This window comes from Macaca fascicularis, chromosome 2 (genome assembly GCF_037993035.2).
Source record: "Macaca fascicularis isolate 582-1 chromosome 2, T2T-MFA8v1.1".
Classification (NCBI taxonomy): domain Eukaryota; kingdom Metazoa; phylum Chordata; class Mammalia; order Primates; family Cercopithecidae; genus Macaca; species Macaca fascicularis.
In genome coordinates, this window is record NC_088376.1 from 26,024,561 (window position 1) to 26,047,044 (window position 22,484).

The following is a 22,484-nucleotide window of genomic DNA, read 5'->3' on the forward strand; positions in this document are numbered from 1 at the left end:
TCAGTCATGCTAATTAAAGCACAACAGATCTTTTGGTGCGTTGACTATATTTCTGTCTTTACTTTTTTGTTCTTGGCATTTGCTCTTTTTGTTTATCTGTGGGTTAAGTGATTTGGCTACTTGTTAAAGCACACTTGAATAGTGCTGCATGTCTGGAAAAGTCAACGATGGCCTCCTGGGAGGAACAGACTGCCCCTTAGAGGATATTACTTACATTTTCTTTCTAAATGAGGGTGTGTTTGTGGAGTGGTCACTGTGGATTGTTTTTCAGAGCTTCTCTTGAGAATATGTAGAGCGGTGAATTACCAAAATCTTTCTACCCTGTTATCAGCATTAGTATTCATAATGATTTTAGCAGGAGCAATTATTAATAACAATAATGAGAAGCTTGCCTGTAGGGTATTTTATCCTTTGGCACTGTGTTCATAAGTTATTTGGCCTCCATAGCATCATGAAACCCCATGAAAACAGGGCTTGTTTTGTTATTTCAGATTATCTTACAAATAATGGCTCAGCTGACATTAGAAAGCAGGTTTATTCTGTTCATTTGTGTTTTGTAACTCAAAATATGGTTCTTGAATCAGCAGCCTCTGCCACACCATTAAAAATACTGAATATCAGGCCCCACTCCAGACCTATTGGATCGCCATCAGAACTGTAATAAAATCCCAAGGTTATTCCTGTGCAAAGTAAAGTTTGAGAAACACCCACTTTAGGTCCTAGAGCAGAGCAACAAAAGGTATTTCATCCCTAGGGTGCTGTAGTGTGTGCGCGCGTGTGCTTGTGAGAGAGAGAGGAGACAGACAGGTAAGGGGACAGAAATCTCAGCAGGATATGGGTCCCTCCAGAGGGATTGGCATGTGGGATTTGTGGATGTGGGACTCCCCTGTATACTTGCAGTAGCTTCACCAGATTTCGTTGCATCTGCTGTCTAAGATTATTGAGGTTAGCGTTATTTATAGTTAAATATGAGAGTTGAGAGTGTGGGGGAAGTTGTTGTCAGGTACTGCACCCAAACCGGGAGGATAAAGGAGCTAAGCACAAAAGGAAAGCCCGTTTTCGAGCCTCACTCAAAAAGCAGCTCACTCAAGCTCATTTCCAGTATCTCTAGTTTCTAGATGCACTTCGCCTCCCCGTGTTTCCCCTTAACACCCACGACCCAATCACTCCATTAAAGCTAGTTCCTTGCCTCTAGTCTCCAGGTTTCTTTTTTCCTTGTCATCAGTCTCCCTCTCTCCCGGCACCCTCAGGCCGCGGGCCCCTCCCTCCGCGTGGGCTCGCACCTCTCCCCAGCCTGGTGCACCTGGGCTGACGCGGGCTCGGGACTTGTGCGGAGCGCCGCGAGCGCGGCGGAGGCAGAGGAGCGCTGACTGCCACCTCCAGCCCGTGCGGGAGGGACAGCACGCGCTGCGCAACGGGGACGGTTCTCCTTGGCCGCGGCTCAGGGCTCGCGGCGACCACCGCCGTTGAAGCTGCGGGAGGGCAGCCGTGAGTCTCCCGGGACAGCCAGCCCCGGCGGCTGCTCCTCCCGGATGCCAGGGCCAGGGCGCCGGGCGGCCGCCAGCAGGAAAATGAAGAGCTCGGTGGGAGGAAGGAGAGAAAAGCTCCTGGGGGCGCCGAAAGCTCAGCACAGCCGCGGTAAGTTGAGCGCAAAAAGAGGTGTCTCGTTTCAGGTGGCGGAGTTGGTTGGGGCGGGGGGCAAAGAGCTAGGGTTGCGCCTCTGTGGGATACCAGGCGCGAGGGGCTGGGGCTCACATGGGGGGCACGGAATGGACATTCGCACCGCCCAGACCTTGGACCACCTCTCCGGTATCCCGCACCATCGGTCCACACCCCCTGCCTCTTCTCGGTGCCACCGAGAGGAGATGTGAGGTTGCGGGGCCAGAGTGAAGAGCGCGGAGCTTGAGGGTCTCAGGTCACAGCTCACTGCTGAGAACCAAGGGGCAGGGAAGGCCGAGGCTGGGGGGCGAGGTCAGCCTGGTTCTGACCAGAGTCGAGGGCTGGGCCACCCGGGAAGGACGTCCTGCTGTCTGTCTCCCATTGGGTGTATGCGAGGCGTGCTCCCTCCTCGGGGGAAACCTGGCGAAGTTGTTGGGATAAAGAAACACAGCGGGACAGCTTCCTGTTTCCTTTTCGTTTCCTTTCTTCTTCTTCTTTTTTTCTTTTTTTTTTTTTTCTTTTTTTTTTTTTTTTTTTTTTTAATACTTAAAAAAAAGAGAGAGAGAGAGAGAGAGAGATGCACGCGTTTTGAGGGCAGGATAAGAAGCTATTGAGTTATATGAAGCCTCTCTCCAAGGAAATCACTTTGACATTTAGGGTGGGGTTGGGAGGCTGAGTGTAAGCCAGAGCTCCTGAATCTGATCGTCTTCTTGGCCATCTAGTGCCTCTTTTTACGCTTCCATTGGGTACCTGGAGGACCAAATTAGAAGAAAGCACAGGGTTGTGTACCTTTTGACCTCTTGCATCTTGGGAGGCGTTTTATTGTGCGTATGAATTTGGGTCACAGGACACCTGCAGCCTCCAAAATGGTGTCACTCTGTGTGAAATGCCCAATTCCAGATTAGTCCTCCTTACAGTCGGGCTTGTCCACCTCATGTGCTTCTGGAGATTGTGTTGATGGGTGGTTTAGCCCAAGCTGGTCTGTGATTTCAAACGAGTGATGCGTGGTTCCTGGGCATTGGAGTGTCTTCAATTCTGGAACCTTGAACTGACGGAGAAGAACATCTGACATTCTGTAGGTGTAACTAAGGACCCTAGAGCTGGCGCTGTTCTATGCTAATCCTGCGGTGTTCCCGGAATGTGATGGGGAAATCGTCTGTGTTCTGCTGAGTCTATTTGCTAGCTGGTCTTTTAAATGTGCCTTTCAGGTGACCACTGAATTCTGGTTCACGATGTTTTCTAAAACCGACTGGAAAGGTCTCCCTCCTTCTGGGTTGTTGTGCCACTCGTTGGCCTATGCTGGGTAATTCAGTCACACTACTCTGGTCTCTAAGCATGAAAGGCAAATATGGGTCATTTCAAATTATGTAGATTGATGCAACACAGCATGTGCAGGGTTTGCTGCAATTTCTTCACATTTCTTTTCAGATGTTTTTTAGAAATTAACTTGAGCACTCTCTTCATGGAGCTAAAATGTAGACTGGGAGAATGGACAAACATCTTGAGTTAATGTATTATCTCAGATTTAAGGAAATGAAGTGCTGGAAGTTGTCTGTGTTAGGAGAAAGAGACCTGAGCTAAAAATCAGGGCTTCTGAATTATTTTTGCTCTACGACAATGTGACTGAGGAATCTTTGGGGTTACTTAATAATACTAATAATACCTAAAACGTGTTTCCCATTCACTGAACACGAAACTCTACAGCTACAGTAAATGCATAACAATCCCAAGAAGGTGGCGTTGTTACCATCTCCATTCTGTAGACAAGGAAAAGGAGATTTATAGATGTTAAATTGGGAAAAGTCCCAGAGTTAGTGTTTTTGTAATCCAAGATTGCAGAACTCCAAAGTCAGTTGTTAACCCCTACACAACCTCTTTGAGCCCTACTTGAAAAATGAGAGTAATATACCTCTCTAAGTTTAAATTCCATGAAAAATTCATACAGTGATGGTAATATCATAGATTGATTCATATGCAACCATTTCAGGTATTTAATATAACAGAATGCAGAATTTGAGACGTGAAATCAAATAAAAATTGTGTGGCACTTATATAATTCAGCCTGCCAGTTCTAGAGAGGGCAGAACACTGAGATCTTAGTGTTCATCTTGAATGACGCTCTTTGAGTCCTGTTATTGTAAATCAATAGTGCTGTATTATAGCCCTTGTCTTAACAATGTGTGATTTATAACATCAAACACGTCTGGTGCTAACATCGTATTTGTATGACTATAGAGTTATCCTGAGGTCTACATGAACACTTTCATATTTCAGCCAGCTTATAATTAAAGCTCAGATCCTGACAGGATTTTAAATTTCCATTAAGAGGTACAAGCAGCTTGTTTTAAAATTTCCTTTTTATTTTCAACAGTATTTTCAAAACAATTACTCCCCCTGCTGTGATTTGCTATTTACCAGGTGCATCGAAAGTTCAATAATGAAAATGTTTGCAATTCAAGAAAACATAGTGTTTCATCTATAGTAACAAAGATTAGATGAGTCACATCTAACTTAGGGTTTTTTTTTTTTTTTTGAAATTTAATTAAAATGTTGCATTTCTCATTGCCAAGTGTATGCAGGTAGCTGAATATACAGCATCCATTATTTTCTTGTAATCTCCAACTTCATAAACTCATTACTTATGAGTTCTTCAGCTACTTATGAGTTCTTCAGCTACTACGTTAGTACCTGTCTATAAAGATTTTGAGGTTTTAAAAGTAGGAGTAAGAACAAATAAGATAATGTTGTCATGTTTCTTCACTAACTATATACTTTATTTTGAGAGTGATGATATATTTTAAGTCACAGATCTTATTCATACATGAATGGAATTATCAAATAAAAGTTGTATAAACCCATTGGGATGCTAATGCTATTAATATTCCAAATTTGTGAGGAGCTTTGGAAAATAGAAAATCTTTGAGAAATTGAAGATAACTTACTATGTTTCATTGTATTTGCATGGTACCTTACTGTTTTCAAATAAATCTGCATGTCTCATAATAACTTGCCTAGAGATTATTTTTGGCAGTAGGTAAGGAAGTTTCTATAGTAGCTAACATATTTAACCTTAGAACAGTATTAAAGTAATGAAAGTAATTATGAACTTGAATCGTCAAACTGCAAAATGTTTTACGACAATGGGAGTCTTATAAATGGTTAGCTTTATAATCACATGTATGTATTTTCTACTGTTTTAAAAATGTTTTTTTCATAGTCACACAAGACTAATATTTTATTTGATATTATTTGGCGATTTGAACAACCAGATCTCTGAAAGGTAATTTAAGCTCCATAAACATGAGTCACACTGACATCCCAGATTGCAGAAACTAATATTGGAAAAGGATCTGTAATTTTGAATGTTTCAAGAGCTTGGAACTCAAGGTGGATGGTACTTCTTAGTTTTCTGACAAGGACTCTAAAGTGAGAGATTGAATAAAATAAAGCCGGTGAGTTGAAAATCAAGCAAGTGCTTAAATTGCCACTTAGGAAGCTGAGATCAGCTTCTGTAGATTACACACCCAAAAACTGCCAGTGTAATTTATGTTTCGAACAAGTAGATGACACACTGGAGATCATTTAAAACATTCTAGTACATTAAAAATGTATTTATTTCTACTTTTTTAGAGCCTGATAAAACTAGTGATGTCTTCTTGCTATGGATTGAATGTTTATATCTCCCGCAAATTCATATTGTGAAGCCCTAACCCTTAATGGGATAGTATTTAAGGTGATGCCTTTGAGAAGTGATTTGGGTTAGATGAGGTTATAAGGGTAGAGCCCTCATAATGGGATTAGTGCTTTTATAAGATGAGGAAGAGATGAGGACCCTCTCTTTCTCATGTGAAGATGCAGCAAGAAGATAGCCATCTGCAGACCAGGAAGAGGGCCCACCCCATTTGTTGAATCTGCTGGTACCTAGATCCTGGTCTTCACAGCCTCCAGAACTGTGAGAAATAAATGTTTGTTGTTTAGCCACCTAGTTCATAGTATTTTGTTGTAGCAGCCCATACTGATTAAGACACCCCCCATTTTGGAGTAACTCATGATTAACATAAAAAAAATTGCAATTAGAGGAAGTTGAAGGACAGCCAGGGGCAGAGAGTAATCAAATTATTTTGCAAGGCCTTTATCCTATTATAAATGTGCTTTTAATCATATTCAGAGAATTCTGTACTACTTCTAGTAGTTTGCCTAGATTGGGATATGTCTCAAAGAGTATCTTATTCCTAACCTCCTGATAAATCAGTCGAGTATACTAGAACACGGTTTTAGAATAGGATAAAGACCTTCAGATTGCTCAATTACTTTATTTATTTACCTATAATATCATCCTACCTTATGTTTAATTTTTTTGCCTTATTTGCAAACAGAGGGACAGTTCTCTTTATTTATGGAATTATATCTACCAAAACAAGCCAGCATGTTGCATTTCAAAACAGGTATTTTTAGTGAGAAGTTTTCAGTAAGAGAGTTTTCATTTTCCTTCCTTGTAGTTATGCAGCCCATCTTTCAGGAAACAGTACTGATTCTGATGTGCCTTGATTAATCATTAGACCTATTTGTCCCCATGAGAATAAAATACATTATTATGCCACAGTGTTAGGAAGCTCCATTTGAGGATTTTCCTGAGAGTCTCTCATAACATGAGGCCAGATGTTCCCTGTTAACTTTTTTTGTTACCTTATGTGTTCTGATTTTATTACTAAAAAGTTATTCCCTGCAATTTTTATGATAGAAGAGATTATTAGAGACTTTTTTCCTTTGCTTCTCCAACAATCTCCCAACTATCCTCAACTGAAATGAGAGAAAAAAAGAATGAAATGTGTCTTTTCTTTCAAGTGCTCCTTAAACAAAAGAATAACACAGGAAACTCCAGAAGGCATTCTGAAAAAAATCTAGATTTTAAAATTGTATTTAGTTACATACAACTTCCAGAAGTTAGCGGTCTCAGTTTCCTAACGTCATCCAAATCACCTGGAATTTAAAGAACAAAGGTTCCATGTACTGGACCGAGTTCTCAGGTGGCTATAAATTCTACATTCACAGTGACTTCATAGTATATTCTATTCATAGTAAAATTTAACATTAAATCATAGAGAAAAATAGTGATTTAGCATGGTGTAGCATTTTAAGAGTATGAGTTTGAGAACTAGGCCGACTGGGTTTGAATCCTTGTTTTATTTTCTTTAAAAGTGGTGAGAATTTAATCAATGTATTGCACTTCTCTTTGCCTCAGTGTCCTCATCTATAAACTAGTGAAAATAAATCTCAGAGCACGGATTGAAGACTGAATAAGGTGATACATGTAAAGTGTTTTGAATAGTGTGTAGTACCTAGTAAGACATAAATGTTAGCCATTTTTATTATCATCATATATTAGTTTTCCATGGCTACTGTACCAAGATTGCCATAAACTTGGAGGCTTAAAACAACAGAAATGTATTCTTTCAAAATTCTAGAGGCCAGATGTTTGAAATTAGTATCACTGACCAAAAACCAGATGTTGGCAAAGATTTGCTCTCTTAGAAGGCTTTAGGGGAGAATCTTTTCCTGGCCTTTTCCAGCTTCTGTTGCCATTCCTTGACTTGTGGCCACATCACTACAATCTCAGCCTTTGTCTTCACTGCCTTCTTCTCTGAGTCTGGTCTCCCTTTGTTCTCTCTTATAAGGACAGTTATATTTGCATTTAGGGCCTACCCTTATAATCCAGGATAATCTCCCCACTTAAAAATCCTTAATTTAATAACATATGAAAAACCCTTTTTCCAAATAAGGTTATCATCTACAGGTTCTAAGGATTAGGAACTAATGTATTTTCAGTAAGCACTGAAGATTACAGGAGTGGGAGGAGGATGTACATTATTGTGTCCACCATAATCATCTTTTAAAAAATACTATGTTTGATGTGTGAAAAGACAGCAGACCCGACATAAGTAAAACGTAAAAAATGCAGAAAGGACCAGAAATTTATTTTTAAAGTACATTATTTTAATATGTTTTAATTTTGATCAGATTTTGAATCAAAGATGTATTGGGCAATCAATTATTTTCTGCTCTCTTTGCTCTAATATAATGCCCTCAATAAATATTTTATGAGTGATTACTGTGTACCTGGAGAGTGCTAATGCTGGGAATATCAAAGTTGACAGAAAAAGTGAGACCCTGTCCTCATGGTGTGTAAAGACCAGTGTATAAACAATAGCATTACTCTAGACAATGACTACCTTATTAGTATTGAGTACTTGTATTGGGTGTAGTTGGCTCTTTTTGTTTAACCTCAGCATTTTAGGGGCAAGGAAGTATTACTAAACTGACTTTAGAGATAAGAAACTATGCCAAAGGATATATACACAGCCGGGAAGGGCCAAATTTTGAACTCTGCTTCCTCTGATTGACTGTACCATATATGACTTGACACAAGATAAAGAATAAGGACAAGCTTAAAAGTAAATAAAAAATTTGTTTAGAAAGATAAGCATCTCATCGACTGACCACATAATGTAATTACATAGAAATATCAACTAATGAGATGTTCTGGTTAGTTGGGCTTTGGTTTAACCAGAAAGGTAAGAACTACTTTTTAGCATTCTTTTTTGTTTTTCAAAATTTTTTCTTAGATATTAGTTAATATTTCACCCTCAGTGAATAGACAGTGTTTACTTATTTATACTTTATCTTTTTTATTTTTGTCATAAAATATATGTAATATGAAATTTATCATCTTAATCATTTTAAGTGCACAGCTCAGTGTACATTCATATTGTTGTGCAAGCATCACCACCATCCATCTCTAGAACTCTTTTCATCTTGCAAAACTGAAACACTATATCCATTAAACAGTTGTTCCCCGTTCTTCCCTGCCCACAGCCCCTGGCAACGACCATGCTATTTTCTGTCTCTATGATTGATTTTGATTACTTTAAGTACCTCATATAAGTGGAATCATACAGTATTTGTCTTTTTGTAATTGGCTTATTTCACATAACTTGATTTCATCCATGTTGTAACATGTGTCAGAATTTCCTTCCTTCTTAAGGCTAAATCATATTCCACTGTGTGTAAATATGACATTTTGCATTTCTTGTCAACTGTCCATAGATGGCTTTGGTTTAGCTGTTGGATAAAGCTGCTTCGGTTTAATGTTGCTATAAACATGAGTGAACAGATATCCCTTAAGACTCTACTTTCAGTCCTTTTGGAATACACTCAGAAGTGGAATTGCTAGATGACATAATATTTCTAATACTTTGAAGAACTGCCATACTGTTTCTACAGTGGCTGTACATTTTATATTTCCACCAAAAGCCTACAAGTTTTCTAATTTTTCCACATCTTCCCCAATGCATATTTTCTATTTTTTTTTTATAGTGGCTATCCTAATGGGGGTGAAGTGGTATCTAATTGTAGTTTTGATTTGTATTTTCCTAAAGATTAGGGATGTTGAGTCTCTTTTCATGTGCTAGCTAGCCATTTGTATATCTCATTTAAAGCAATATTTAGTCAAGTCTTTTGTGCATTTTTAATCAGGCTGTTTGTTGTTGAATTTTAGGAGTTCCATGTATATTCTAGATATTAATCCTTAATCTGATATATGATTTGTAAATATTTTCTCCCACTCTGTGGTTATCTTTTACTCTGTTTCTATGTCTTTTTTTGCACAAAATTTTAAAATTTTCATAAAGTCCTATTTGTCTATTTTTGTCATTGTTGCCAGTGCCTTTGATGTCATATCCCCAAACTCATTGCCTATTCTAAACCTTTCTTTAAAATAATGGGTTTAAGATGACTTTAAAAGTATATAAAGGATCACTAAATCAAATTCCAAAAAAAAAAGAGCCTAGAATGATTAATAAATAACTATAATTACAGACTAGAATATGAATACTATCACAAACAATGTTGAACATCAAGAGGTAGAAACCCCATAAAGCGTGATTCATTTAAGTACAGTTCAATATTAAGCAAAGCTAACTCATAAGCACATTGTGGTTAATGTTGAGGGAGAAGGTAAGATGCCAAAATGTTCTGTTTCCTGCTTTGGGGTGTTGGTTACCTAGGAGTGTTCACTTGTAAAAATTCATTGAGTTGTATAAATATGATCTACGCAGTACCCTGTATTTGAATCATACTTTTAAAAAGTTTAAAAAGCGAAGCATTGAGACACTCATGGTAAAGAGAAATTTCCTTAAGAATAGAAAAGTTAAGTAAAGAAGTACTCAAACCTGTGTTCTGTAAGAATACACACTCACCAGACTTGGTCCATCAATTTAACCATAAGTTTTTAAACAGCCATTAGACCCAAAGAAGCAGATATAATCAGAAGACTATTTTTTTTTCCAGATAAAGAAAACATTCTTGGTACTGAATCTGAAAAAAAAAAAAATGTTTCTCTTGAGTCTTCATAAAGAAGGAATTGAATGGTCCAGTGAGCAATATCCTTGTTAATGTAGCAAAGATTTGAATAGGAATCATACTTACAGAATATAAAGAAGTTTAGTTATTGGATGCCTCCTTGTCTGACTTCAAACATTTTAATTTCTAGAATGATGAGGGGGCTACATACCTCTTAGACAATGCCCTATCCATTTTGCACCTTTTAATGATGCTTTTGACAGTGGGTGCAGGCCAGTAAGCTTGAGCTCATGTATTCTGACAAATTCTGAGTGCTCATAGACTTTGTGATGGTTTAGAAGCTGGGGTCTGCTTGACTCTTTGGGGAATCTGAGAAAATTGATTCCTTCCAGGAAAGAAAGAGTACCTCTAAGTTGGCAGTAGTGGTCAAGGTCCAGGCAGCGGTAGACCTTGCCCTCTACTGCCATCTCAGAGATATACTCTCTTGCCTGGAAAATATCAATTTCTCAGGTTCTCCAAAGAGGAACTTATTGAGAAGTAATAAGTAGGGTACAGTGAACTAAGGTGGACTTCCCTTGATAATTCAGTTCTTTGCTGATCTGGTAGAACATCAGTAATCTCGACAGTGAGTTCTGTGACAGTAGAGATTTTGTTTTGTTATAACTCTTTCTTGCAATGCCTGTCAGTGCCTTGAACAAAGTTGGTGCCCCCAAACATTTGTGAAACAAGTAATTAAATTCTGCTGCCTGGTGGACATAGGGGTTGTAGAAAATGGAGTTGAATAGCTATCCAGAGTCTAAATATATTCTGCAATTTGCCTTAAAAACAGCGTAATACTCTGTCATCTAGGAGTGTTCCCTTGTAAAAATTCATTGAGTTGTATAAATATAATCTATGCAGTACTCTATTTGAATTACACTTTTAAAAAGTTTAAAAAGCTAAGCATTGAGACGCTCATGATAAAGAGAAATTTCCTTAAGAGTAGGAAAGATAAGTAAAGAAGTATTCAAACCTATATTCTGTAAGATATGGTTTTGATATGGCTTTCCATTTGTTCTCTCCCAAATAAAGTAGATACATCTCAATTACTGGTTAATTGACAGCTTCTAGTAGATTGAGTTAAAAAAGTATTTTAGGACCTCATGAAGAAGAGTTTGACTTTAGAAAATTGCTGTCAATATACAGTTTTTTAGTTCCTATGGAATTTGGTGAACGGTTGGATCTGTAACAATTTTTTATTAATTAGTGGCATAATTTTTAATTATTCAGAAATTATGTCTAAACCAATATATTCCACATTGATCCTTCATAAATAAAAATCAATACAAGTAAATCTAAAGAGATGATACTTAAAAATAAAGTCTTCTCATTTTAGATCGTAAATTAGAACATGTGTTTTTAATTTAAATTTTCAAGAATTGAAGAACCACTACAAAAAAAGTCAGGAAAAAGAATTCCTTTCTTAAAAAGTTGCCCTTAACAAAAGTAAAAGTTTCCATAATTCAGAATTTTTAGCAGGCATAAAGGATTTGAAAAAAATAGCATACATCCATATTAATATATTAATAATATAATTATAACTAATAATAAAAAAGTCTGCCATTAGAAATGATGGGATTTACATTTCTATGTCTATTTAGAGCAAAATGTTTTTATTTTTTCCTACTAGTTCACATACTAAAAACTTACGTTGAAACAGTATTTCACAGAACACAAAAGTTACTGTTGGAATTATTGTTTCTTCCCACAAATTTGGTGGGTTGGCATTACTATTGGCTACTTTCTTTTTTTAGATAAGGAAGCAAAACTAAGGTCAAGTGATTTCCAAGATCAAGTAATTTGTGGGTGGCAACATTAAATAGTGAACTATTTTTGACTCAAAGCCTGGTGTTCTCTCTGCTTCCCTGAATAGTTTCCTTCTCTTTCCACATATACAGAGAAATAGCTTCTGCTAAGTCTATCATACATTGGAATGATTTACTGGAGGAAAATGATATTACATGAATGGAATGGAGATGAGAACAATCAATAAATGACAGTATTAAGGGAGCACTAATGAAACTTTAATTTGAAAACTGCTTCAAAATGCATCCAAGATAGGCTTCATAACCATAGTCAGATTTGATGTGAAGATAACCTACTTTTATGCGAATGCTGAAGTGACATTAACAGTTTTGTACCTTGATGTGGTCCTTAAGGAAAATTGTCAGGGCCATTAATAAGTTTCTAAATTGATTAAGCTAATTTGGTACTCTAAAAGACATCTTCCTATAAATTAATGCTACTTATTACATTCTGATTACAGCAAATTGCTTGCTTTCCATGCCCAAGTTTGAAAGTTTCCAGTCTCTGCATTTTTGTCCTTTCCCAGTTGTTGGCTTTCTATTTGGTCTTGCCACGTCGGAACAATGAATCATCTTGTCCATTAGCTGAGTTTGGAAATTCTGTGTTATTCAATGAACTTGTTTTCACATCATCCCTTTGATAATTCAAAACCTGGCAACTTAACTACTTTCCCAGATGTGTTTGTGATGCAACATCAACTAGTTTTGTTTTGAGCAGCAAAGGCTGTGACTTTTTATCCTCATAAATGAAATGGGATATTTTAATAATCGACCTTGTGTTTCAGAATAATAAAAGGTTTGGGTAATAATAGTGATTAATCTCTAGAGGGGTCACCTAATCAAATAATATTAGAAGGTTCTCAATTTTTATAACCTGAAGGAAAGAGTGATTGCCTCGATTAATAGCATCTCGTAGGAATACAGTTACTCATTTCTGTTTCATAAATTCCCACTAAAGGGGAGTCTAAACATTAAAAATGAAGCGTTGTTTCTTTGTTTCTAACAGTTAAAGCGTGAATACAGAAGTGAGACAATGTATGTCAACACAAAGCACCCTTCGAGCTCCCTACTGCAAATAGGGCATATGAGGGCATTGGTGTTTGTTCCAACTTGAAAGAGTTTTTTAAGACTTCATGTCATTACTTTATTACTAAAATAAACAGCCATGAATCTTGGAAGCTGGCTCTTACTAAGGTTTTAATAAATTGAGTCTAAGAAATGATAATAGTAATATATTATTAAAATTTGGATGATTATCATCAAGTATATAGAAAACACAGTGGAGCATGTCCTTTAAGATACTGCCAAGTACTGTGCTATCTTTATTGTGTTTGGAACTAAACCTGTGGCACTGACTTCATGAGTGTGTCTGTGTGTGGACGGGAGTATAATGTGTGTATACAAACTGAAATAGTTTGGAAGTCATTGAGAGGCTAGTTTGAGGATGGCTTGGCATACCTTCGTGGAAAATAATTACAGGAGTTTGGCCCAAATAAATATAAGTACCAGGCACATGTTTTAAAGAAAGAAAGAATGCTCTTCATTACTAGCTGTGGTTTATTTAGCATTTGGCTTCTTAGTTCCTGAAGTTTTTCAGCAAATGAGACAAGTTGTAAGAATTAAACTGTGAATACTTTCCAAGAAAACATCAGAACCGTTACCAAAGAGGATATTTTTATTATTATTATTATACTTTAAGTTCTAGGGTACATGTGCACAACGTGCAGGTTTGTTACATATGTATACTTGTGCCATGTTGGTGTGCTGCACCCAGCAACTCATCAGCACCCATCAACTCATCATTTACATCGGGGGAGGGATGGCATTGGGAGTTATACCTGTTGTAAATGAAGAGGATATTTTTTAAGCTAGTCAAGGGCCTGCAGCTTTAATAAGCACGGTAATCCCAGCTGAAGCTGTTTCTTATTTGCAGCTTTGCTCTAGCCTCCCATTCATGTTTAAAAAGTGGCTCCGGGACGGGCGCGGTGGCTCAAGCCTGTAATCCCAGCACTTTGGGAGGCCGAGACGGGCGGATCACAAGGTCAGGAGATCGAGACCATCCTGGCGAACCCGGTGAAACCCGGTCTCTACTAAAAAATACAAAAAAAAACCTAGCCGGGTGAGGTGGCGGGCGCCTGTAGTCCCAGCTACTCGGGAGGCTGAGGCCGGAGAATGGCGTGAACCCGGGAGGCGGAGCTTGCAGTGAGCTGAGATCCGGCCACTGCACTCCAGCCTGGGTGACAGAGCGAGACCCCGTCTCAAAAAAAAAAAAAAAAAAAAGAAAAAGTGGCTCCGTACATACCTGTAAGAACTCAATTATACATTAAAATTACCTTTTATTGAACATTATGTCGCCTTTAATATATATAATTCCCTCTTATAATTCAGGTTTAAAAAATAGTCATATGGCCTAGCAATATAAATGATATTATAAATTTATTTGTTTACATATGTTTCATAACTAGTTTCCTTACCAATGAGAGATTTACTATCTGCATAGGACATTATTTGCTATCATTTTAACTGGCATTCCCATTATCTTCTCAAACTGAATTCATCATTTTACCCTTCCTTTCAGCTCCACTTCTTCTTGACATGACTCTCTCTCAATACCAAGGCTGTTTTCTCAGAGTGTAACTATTTCTGTACATTTAAATAGTAGATACCAATCTTGTCACACAATGAGTTACAATGATTGCTCTGTTATCATTATATATGAATAAATATGGAGGACCTAAAAGGGTCCTGTCATTAGTGTTGTTACATTTCTTTTCTGGAAATCGCCATTGCTGAAACCAGTCCTAAGTTCTATCAATATGCCCAAGGTAGCAGAGCCTCTGAAAATATTCAAGGAAGACTTTGCTTCATTTTTGAACAAAATGCAAACTTTTTAAAAATCTTATTTGTTCTTTTATGAGACACCTGCTCATTTTTTAGGTGATATTAGATTCTACAAGACAGAAAAGCCTCTTGAATGTTGCATAATAATACTTCTGTGTATATTTTAAGTTAATCGAATCAATTCCAGCCTCCTCCTAGCATTAATAATGATAGTAGATCTAAAATGGCCACTGGGATGTTAGTCAACATCGCATTTTCATTTTGTTCCCAGTAATTAAGTTAAAATAATCGTAGTTATCAAGTTTTTTTTTTTTTCTTTTTCTTTAAATACAGGTAGTCAAGGCAGTATACTTTTTGACTAACGTCAGAAAGGGATCATCTACTTGAATTTCCTTGGTACTGGGCTTGGCTATGTAACCAGATGACTTGTAGGGTTATGATATCTAGACACTAAGTCATACAGATGGTTCCAGTAACTGTGGAGGCGAGTGTTTTCTTTTGTCATTTAACATTTAAGCCCCAACTAGGCATCCATTATCAGTGCTGTTCAGTCATTATAATCCCTGGTAGCTCTGTTACCGTAAAGGCCATTCTAAATTTTTCCTTGCTTTTTAAGTCCTCTGTCCAATGCCCGCTCCACACTCAAAATATTATCAGATTTTTCTTCTCAGATGAAATAAAGACCATTAGGGAAGCACATCTCCAAAATTTCTCTTTTATTACAAGTCACAGCTCTATTTATCACCATTTTGATTCAAATCACCTCATCTCAAAAGGATTACTGTCCCAATGCCCACTTATTTTATTATCCCACTTCCTCCTGGGGTGCTGCCTAAACATTTCATCAATTACTCGTCCTCTCTCTTAAAACTTCACTGTCTCCTTCCGTCTGATCTCCCACCACACCTGCTCTATTGTCATCTATATAGAACAACTTTGTTCAAGCTGCTACTTGAAGTTGCAGAATGCAACTTTTGAACACAGTTGTATGTTGTTCAAAAATGAAGCTGTCTTCCTTGAATTTTTGCAAAGGCTCTGCCACCTTAGGCATATTGATGAAATTTAGGACTGGTCTCAACAATGGTGAGATCTGGAAAACCTCTCCTTGGAATTGCTGCTAGACTTTTGGAAAGGGCAGTATCAATGCTTTGCCTTCATTTCCTCACCTCAATTTGTCATATTTCTGAGATAATTTTTCAGTTATTACAAGTGAACTTTGTGTCACATCCAAAAGTCTCTTTTCAGTATTACTTCTTCAACATGCTGAAATATTTGACACTGCTGACTGTCCCTGTTATTCATTCAACAAATATTTATTGAGTTCCCAGGACTGCATAAGGTACAAACTTTGGAAATACGGATATAATTCAACGTTTTCTTTCCAGGAGCTTAAAGGTAACTAAAAAAGAGAAAAATAGACCATTTAAAATATAGCATATTGAATGCTTGTAATGTTTAAATCTGTTTCCTAATATTTCTTGTTCTCCTTCTGATCACCTGGAAGGATTGCAATTCTCCACCCCCTTGAAGTTAGGTTACTCCAGAAGTTATGTTATTGGCTGTGGCCAATAAAATGTGAATGGAAGTGATATGTCACTTATCACTTCTGGCAGAAGATGTTAAAAGTTGGTGTGTGATTTGCTAAGGTTCCTTTCCTTGTCACAGAAACAAACAGTATTCCAGATAGTGAAGCCTTTGTTAACCTGTGACCCTGAGAGAATAACTTGGAACAGAGGTCCTGATGACTTAAGACCTGCTGACCTAATATGAATATATTGAGGGAACAATAAATAAGTTTTGATTTAAGTTACTAGGATTTTAGGATTTTGTTAGTTTAGCATAACCTAGCATATCCTGACTGATATAATGCTATAGTAGAAATGTAAATAAAATACTGTAAAGACATAACTGTATACTTTTAAGAATTTATATCTGCACTTTCAAGTTATCTAAACTTTTCAAATGGCATGTTCCAAAGTCACCTTAAACTCAACACATTAAAAAAATTTCCTAAGACTATGAAAGTATTTGCTTGATAATAAGTGACATTAATTTATCTGTCTTGCATCTAACTGAAATGTAGTAGAGGGTCTGTGAGAAAACTTGTTCACAACCAACCACAGATATTTCTTAGTGGATTTATTACTATAATTCAGAACTACCCTTCAGTTTGTACTTTCTCCCTTATAAACTTCCTAAAACTTAGAAACAATTCAAGTTCACTTGGAGACTTGGAGATAATGATATACTCTGGTCTATTTTTCTTCCCATCTGAAAGCTTTATTGTGTTAAGACAGGAAAAGTACTATGTAATTATGTATGTGAACTTCTTGATAATCAATGATGGAATTTTCTTTTTATGTGCTAATGCTTATTCTTGCACTTTTTCATATAATTAATATGCTCAGTAAAGTGTAGGTTTTATTATAACTTGCTATCTTGTTTCCTATACATACTGAATATAGGGTATTTTTAGGATAGTAAATGTTTTACTCACTTAATAGTAGACTCTGATTTTATTATCACTCAAACCTCCCATTCTTCATATATGATATTATCTTATTCTTTCTTTTAAATATTTCACCTTGGATCTACTTTGTAAAATGTTCAGAGCTATCTATCTATCTATCACTCAATCATCTATCTGTCTATCTAATAACTTTGAATTGACTAAACTCAGAAATATCCCATTTGAATAGCATTGTCTTTGATTTGTCATAGATTCCTCTATTGCCATCTCTTAAGGAATTAAGTCATAACACTTTCCATTCTATGTATTATCCACCTATCTAGTATTGATACAGTACTTGCAACCATATCTTTATATTTCCTTGAAATCTTAGCTGTAAAGATGATCAGTTGGGAAACAGAATTCTAGCACAGAAGACCTGCTGGAATCTCATTCAGACAGAAGTTTCTATAGCCAAGGACAACGTTGTGTCTGGCCTCTTCTATCTCCTTCTCACCTTTCTTAGATTTGCCCTCATTATTTGCCGCCCCACTTCAAATATCCACTGTAAAATGCTTTGCTTAAAAAAATCAATGTATAGTAAAAGAGAAATCATACAAAGATAACACTTGAAACAACAGCATATGCAAAACTTTTCATGCCATACCCATTGAAATACACCTCCTGTGCAGTTTGCTCTTTCATGCATAGAACATTTTAAAAATGCCCAATAATAAGGCAAAACAGAATACCTATGAGGTCTAAATATAGATGCATTGCTATGTGGTATTTGTATGGTTTGGTCTCTTGATTTCCACCTCCACACAGTCCCTGAAATTCACAGTAGTTAAATCTCAAGCTGCTTAAAACATGCATATTTGCTTACAGAGACTCATGTACCTACACAAATTAACAAATTTTATTTTTCTGCATAGGTTTTTTACATGCTTGATCTTTGGAAAGAAATTGGAAATATTTTTAGCCTACATGCAGAAAAATACTACTTACAAGATAACACACATAATTTACTGGGTTATGTGTCTGTTTGCTGTAATATAGCTTTTCATTTGTTGTAGCTTCTATATTTTCATGACCTGAAAATAGATTGCTCTTTGTTAACATGTTCTACTGATACATTTGTGATATGGTTGTATACTGTGTATCCCAAAAATCTGTTTTTAATTATTCCTTGGGTTAAGGGCAAATGAAGGTTCCTTTCTTATACTCTATAGATGATTTAATTCCATAATATACTTTTTAGCTTGCTTCATGTATGATATGTCGATTTTTAGAAGTTTTTCTGGAATTCTTTTTAACAGAGGATCTTTTATCATCTTGCTAACATCGTCCAGCTTCTTCCTTTATTTCTTGGAATTCATTCCAGGTACCTTCTTTAAGTCATCATGGAGCTGATTGGCTTCTTGGTCTCAGTTGCTTTTTAGTTCTCTTAAACAGCTGCTGCTCTGAGACTTTATTCCATTTTTGTATACTCCTGTTTTATACTATTTCTTATATCCTATGTTGTTATTTTCCTAGGTAGGCTGTTGTTTTACTGGAATACATAACAAGTATCTATGTTAGAATATATGTGATGTGAAATATAGATTTATAGATTCAGATGAGTCTTTGCAAAAGACTTGAAAACATACATCCAGAGATTAAAAACTATGCATGTTATTTGATCTGACAAATCAATGCATGGGAATTTCTTCTAAAATGTATTTTTTAATGAAAATATCTCATACCCATAAAGATTTGATGATAAGTTTATAGTTGCAACTTTTTTTTTGCAAGTTGATGGAGACTATATAAAGAACCGAAAATGCATTCTGACAACATGATACATGATATGGCAGAAAATATATCTATTGATGTTGAAATATACTTACTATATCATAAGTAAATATAGAGGATCACAAACAAATGTATAACTTCAATTTATCCAATTTTATAATTAAATTTGTATAATAAAGAGTGCAAACAGTATTGTTCAATAGAACTTTCTGCAATGAGGGTAATGTTCTTTCTATATCTGTATTTTCCTGTATGGTAGCCATGAGTAACAAATGGCTATTGAGCATTTGAAATGTGGTTAGTGTGACTAAGGAACTGAATTTCAAATTTTGCTTAAATTAAATAAGTGCAACATCATATTAAACAGCACAGGCATAGAAGACTATTATACTCCAAGGACTGCATCATGATTGTTTCTGGTAAAGAGTCATTGATTATATGTTTTCCTGATGTTCTCTGTTATTGTCTGCATTTTAAAAATTAAGATTGTGATAAAAACAATAAGGGAGTCTCTAGTTTGAAGACAACATGCCTGATGGATATTGTTATACCATTAAAACCATGGTAACTAAATCATTCCTTAAGGTTTTAATAATGTATAATTTATTATACATTATTTATTCAATTTAATTGAATGAATATGAATACAATTTAATTTAAATGAATACAGTCTATTCATTTCCTTCTTATCAAGATTTCTGTCATGTTTTGGAGGTAATTAAATTTTTATAAGGTATTTGTGTCTCTTGGATTGAGTTTGTGTTTTTCAAAGATAGAAAAGTATTTTTCATAATAGCATCAACAGCCAACATTTATCAATACTAAGTGTGGAGCGCTGCTTTACATACATTAACTCTAATCCTTACTGTATCTACTTGAAATACATACTGATGTTTTCTTCACCTTGTAAATGAAGAAACTGAAGAAACTGAGATATAGAGAATTTTCATAGCTTGGCTAAGATTACTCAGTTGGAAAATGCGGATGGGGAGTTGGAGAATCTGGTTTTCAAACCAAGGCAATATAAAAACCCAATAATCAGTATAACTATGTTTCTCTTTCCACATTCAGTAGAGCGGATGCTAGTGAGAAGCAGATGGAGCATTGAAGTTAACAGAGCTATGGTCTGGCCAACCAAAAAAAAGATCATGCAAGAAAAAGGCAAGGGAATGGAGTCTGTGTATGTGTTTGTGATTAGAATGATTGCCCATGGAATTTATGTTGGATAAGAAGGAACTGAAATGTGGTGAGGAGGGAGATCAAGAATGATTTCAGTCCTGGTAGTAGAACATGTGAGCAAGAAAGATCGGAGGTTGGAAAGTGAGATGTTTGAGATTTGGGAAAAGATACACTCATTTGCTCAGTTAATATGAGAGTGTAAAGACGAGAGTGTGGCTGAGGTAGGATGGAGAGTAAGATTGCTCTAGTTAAAGGAGTGAAGGAACAGGACTGTAGAAGGACTAATTGCATATTAAAATCACCATGAGTTATGACAAAAGTAGTTTTGGAAACAGTGATCAGGAGTCAAGATCTAACATTTTGAAGTGGGTAGTGAATGACTGCAACAAACAAGGGGAGATAGTGCTACAGTCTGAGGACATAGGGTTGATCCCCAGATTCTATTGTTGTGATGGCAGGGTCTGGCACATAGTAAGCAATTATATCAGGACATCGTGAATTCAAATTGGGCACATCTCCTGTACTTGGAGGGCTACCAAATATACGGAGACTGCAACAATAAATCAGGGAGAAGTGATTGTATTTTGTATGAAATTTTCTGAGTCACTGACCTGGATGACAACCTGATGCTGCTTGGGCATGGTCATGGTCCAGGAGACATGGTAGAATTCAGAGAGGCAGTGCCAAGGGCACAGCCTGTGCTTCTGTTACTTGGCATGGCACAGATGAGTGAATGGCCCCATTTTTCTGATAGGGGGACATGCACTGAATGAAGAGATTCCAGTAGCAAGAAGCTCCGGCAGGCCTGTGGATTTAAGCTAAACCAGACTTCCCACACCAGAAATTTGCTTGAGACGGAAGGAAAAGGGTATAACAAATGCAGCTTCCTTGGCTACTGCCTGCACAGAGAACTCAACGTCTTTTGTCCCTCCTCTTTCTTCTTACCTTATCTTCGGTGGAATAAGGAACCACCTAGAAACAAAGACATGGTGACATAAGATGAGGCCTCATGTCCCTCCATGTAGAACTCCAGGGCTTGGAGGGCAGGAGGAGTACTTCCATTCACATAGGAAAATGAGGTTTTAATATGGATTTTGAGTGACTCTTAATAACTTGAAAGTGACTGAAAGATTATAGAATTATACTGAAATGTGATAGGAACCTGCTATCTAATGGAAAGAGGGACTTGAACAGAAAACACATAATAGTTGTTTGTGGAAAACTATGCATGACTCCAAATTTTTATCTACTGAATATGTTTTAGATTGAATGAGTAACTCAGATTTGCTTATAATTTGGGATTGTTGCTGAAGACCTCAGGATGTTTGTACATACACCTTTAGTGACAGGAAGTTATAGAGACCTGGATGGTTGCTGTGTTCAGTAAGGTCAAGATAAAGCCACTCACTAAAAATGTGTTAGGTAATGATTATATTACAAGAATCAAAGATCCAAAGAAATCTCTTAATTTGAAATCTAAGAATCATAAGACAGATCTCCCCCCTGGGCTGTGAATCACATTTTTCACTTTGGAAAATGCAAACCTCAGTCACGCCATGTCATGCACAGGAACAGAGATAACATGTGATTGTGAAAAGAGGCTCTGCTAACCTAAATGGATCTAAAGTGTCTAAAATGCTTTGCAATGCCTTGGTGAACTTACCTCATGTTGTAGCTAGTTGAACATGTTCATAAGTTTATTAGATGAGGAATGGGAGGAAATCCTGTCAAAGATTTTTAGGCAAGAATCTGGTAACTTTTGCCTTACCTTTTTCTTCAATTTTACTTTCACATGTGCCAGGAAAAGTAAGGATTGTAAACTACCTCCTATTTAAACTTATTACAGACTTATTAGTCTTGCAGGGTGGAAGAAAGTCTGTGATACCCATCATACTGCTGCAGAATCATTGCTTTCTTGCCACTGTGTAAAGGTTTGTGGCTGGCTCAGATAAGGAAACATTAACATATCCCTTTTATGTTGGCTACATAAACAATATGAGGTAATGATACAAAAGATGTATAAAAGAAAGCCCACATAAGGATGAGTAAATATACAAGCAGCTCTTTTCTCTCTCTTCAGGTTAGCACCATTTTCATTGTATATTTGGAAGGAAAACTAGCTTAAGTCTCCCACTCATACTTAACCTGATTTTTGAATTGCCTTCTCTTTTTATGGTGGGGGGTGAAGCAATTCAGATCTGTGGATTATGAACTTTGTGAAACCCATGATAGTACTATTACTTGAAGCTTGTGTTGAGGATGTAAGAGTTAATCTTAAATGTGCATTGTGATATGTATTTATTTAGTCTTAAACTACCACTATGTATCATTGTTGGCTTGTTTGCATTGAATTTTTAGCT

At 36.6% G+C, this 22,484-nt stretch overlaps 1 protein-coding gene across 2 annotated transcripts in view; it reads left to right on the plus strand.

Moving 5' to 3' along the window:
* Positions 1-1,305: 1,305 nt before the first annotated feature.
* Positions 1,306-22,484, plus strand: part of ZNF385D (zinc finger protein 385D) — a 990,373-nt gene continuing 969,194 nt past the window's right edge. For both annotated transcript variants that reach the window (XM_005545658.5, XM_045385203.3), the window contains exon 1: positions 1,306-1,638. In XM_005545658.5, the coding sequence (XP_005545715.2) occupies positions 1,533-1,638 (106 nt within the window). In that variant the 5' untranslated portion in view covers positions 1,306-1,532. The remainder of the gene's footprint in view (positions 1,639-22,484) is intronic.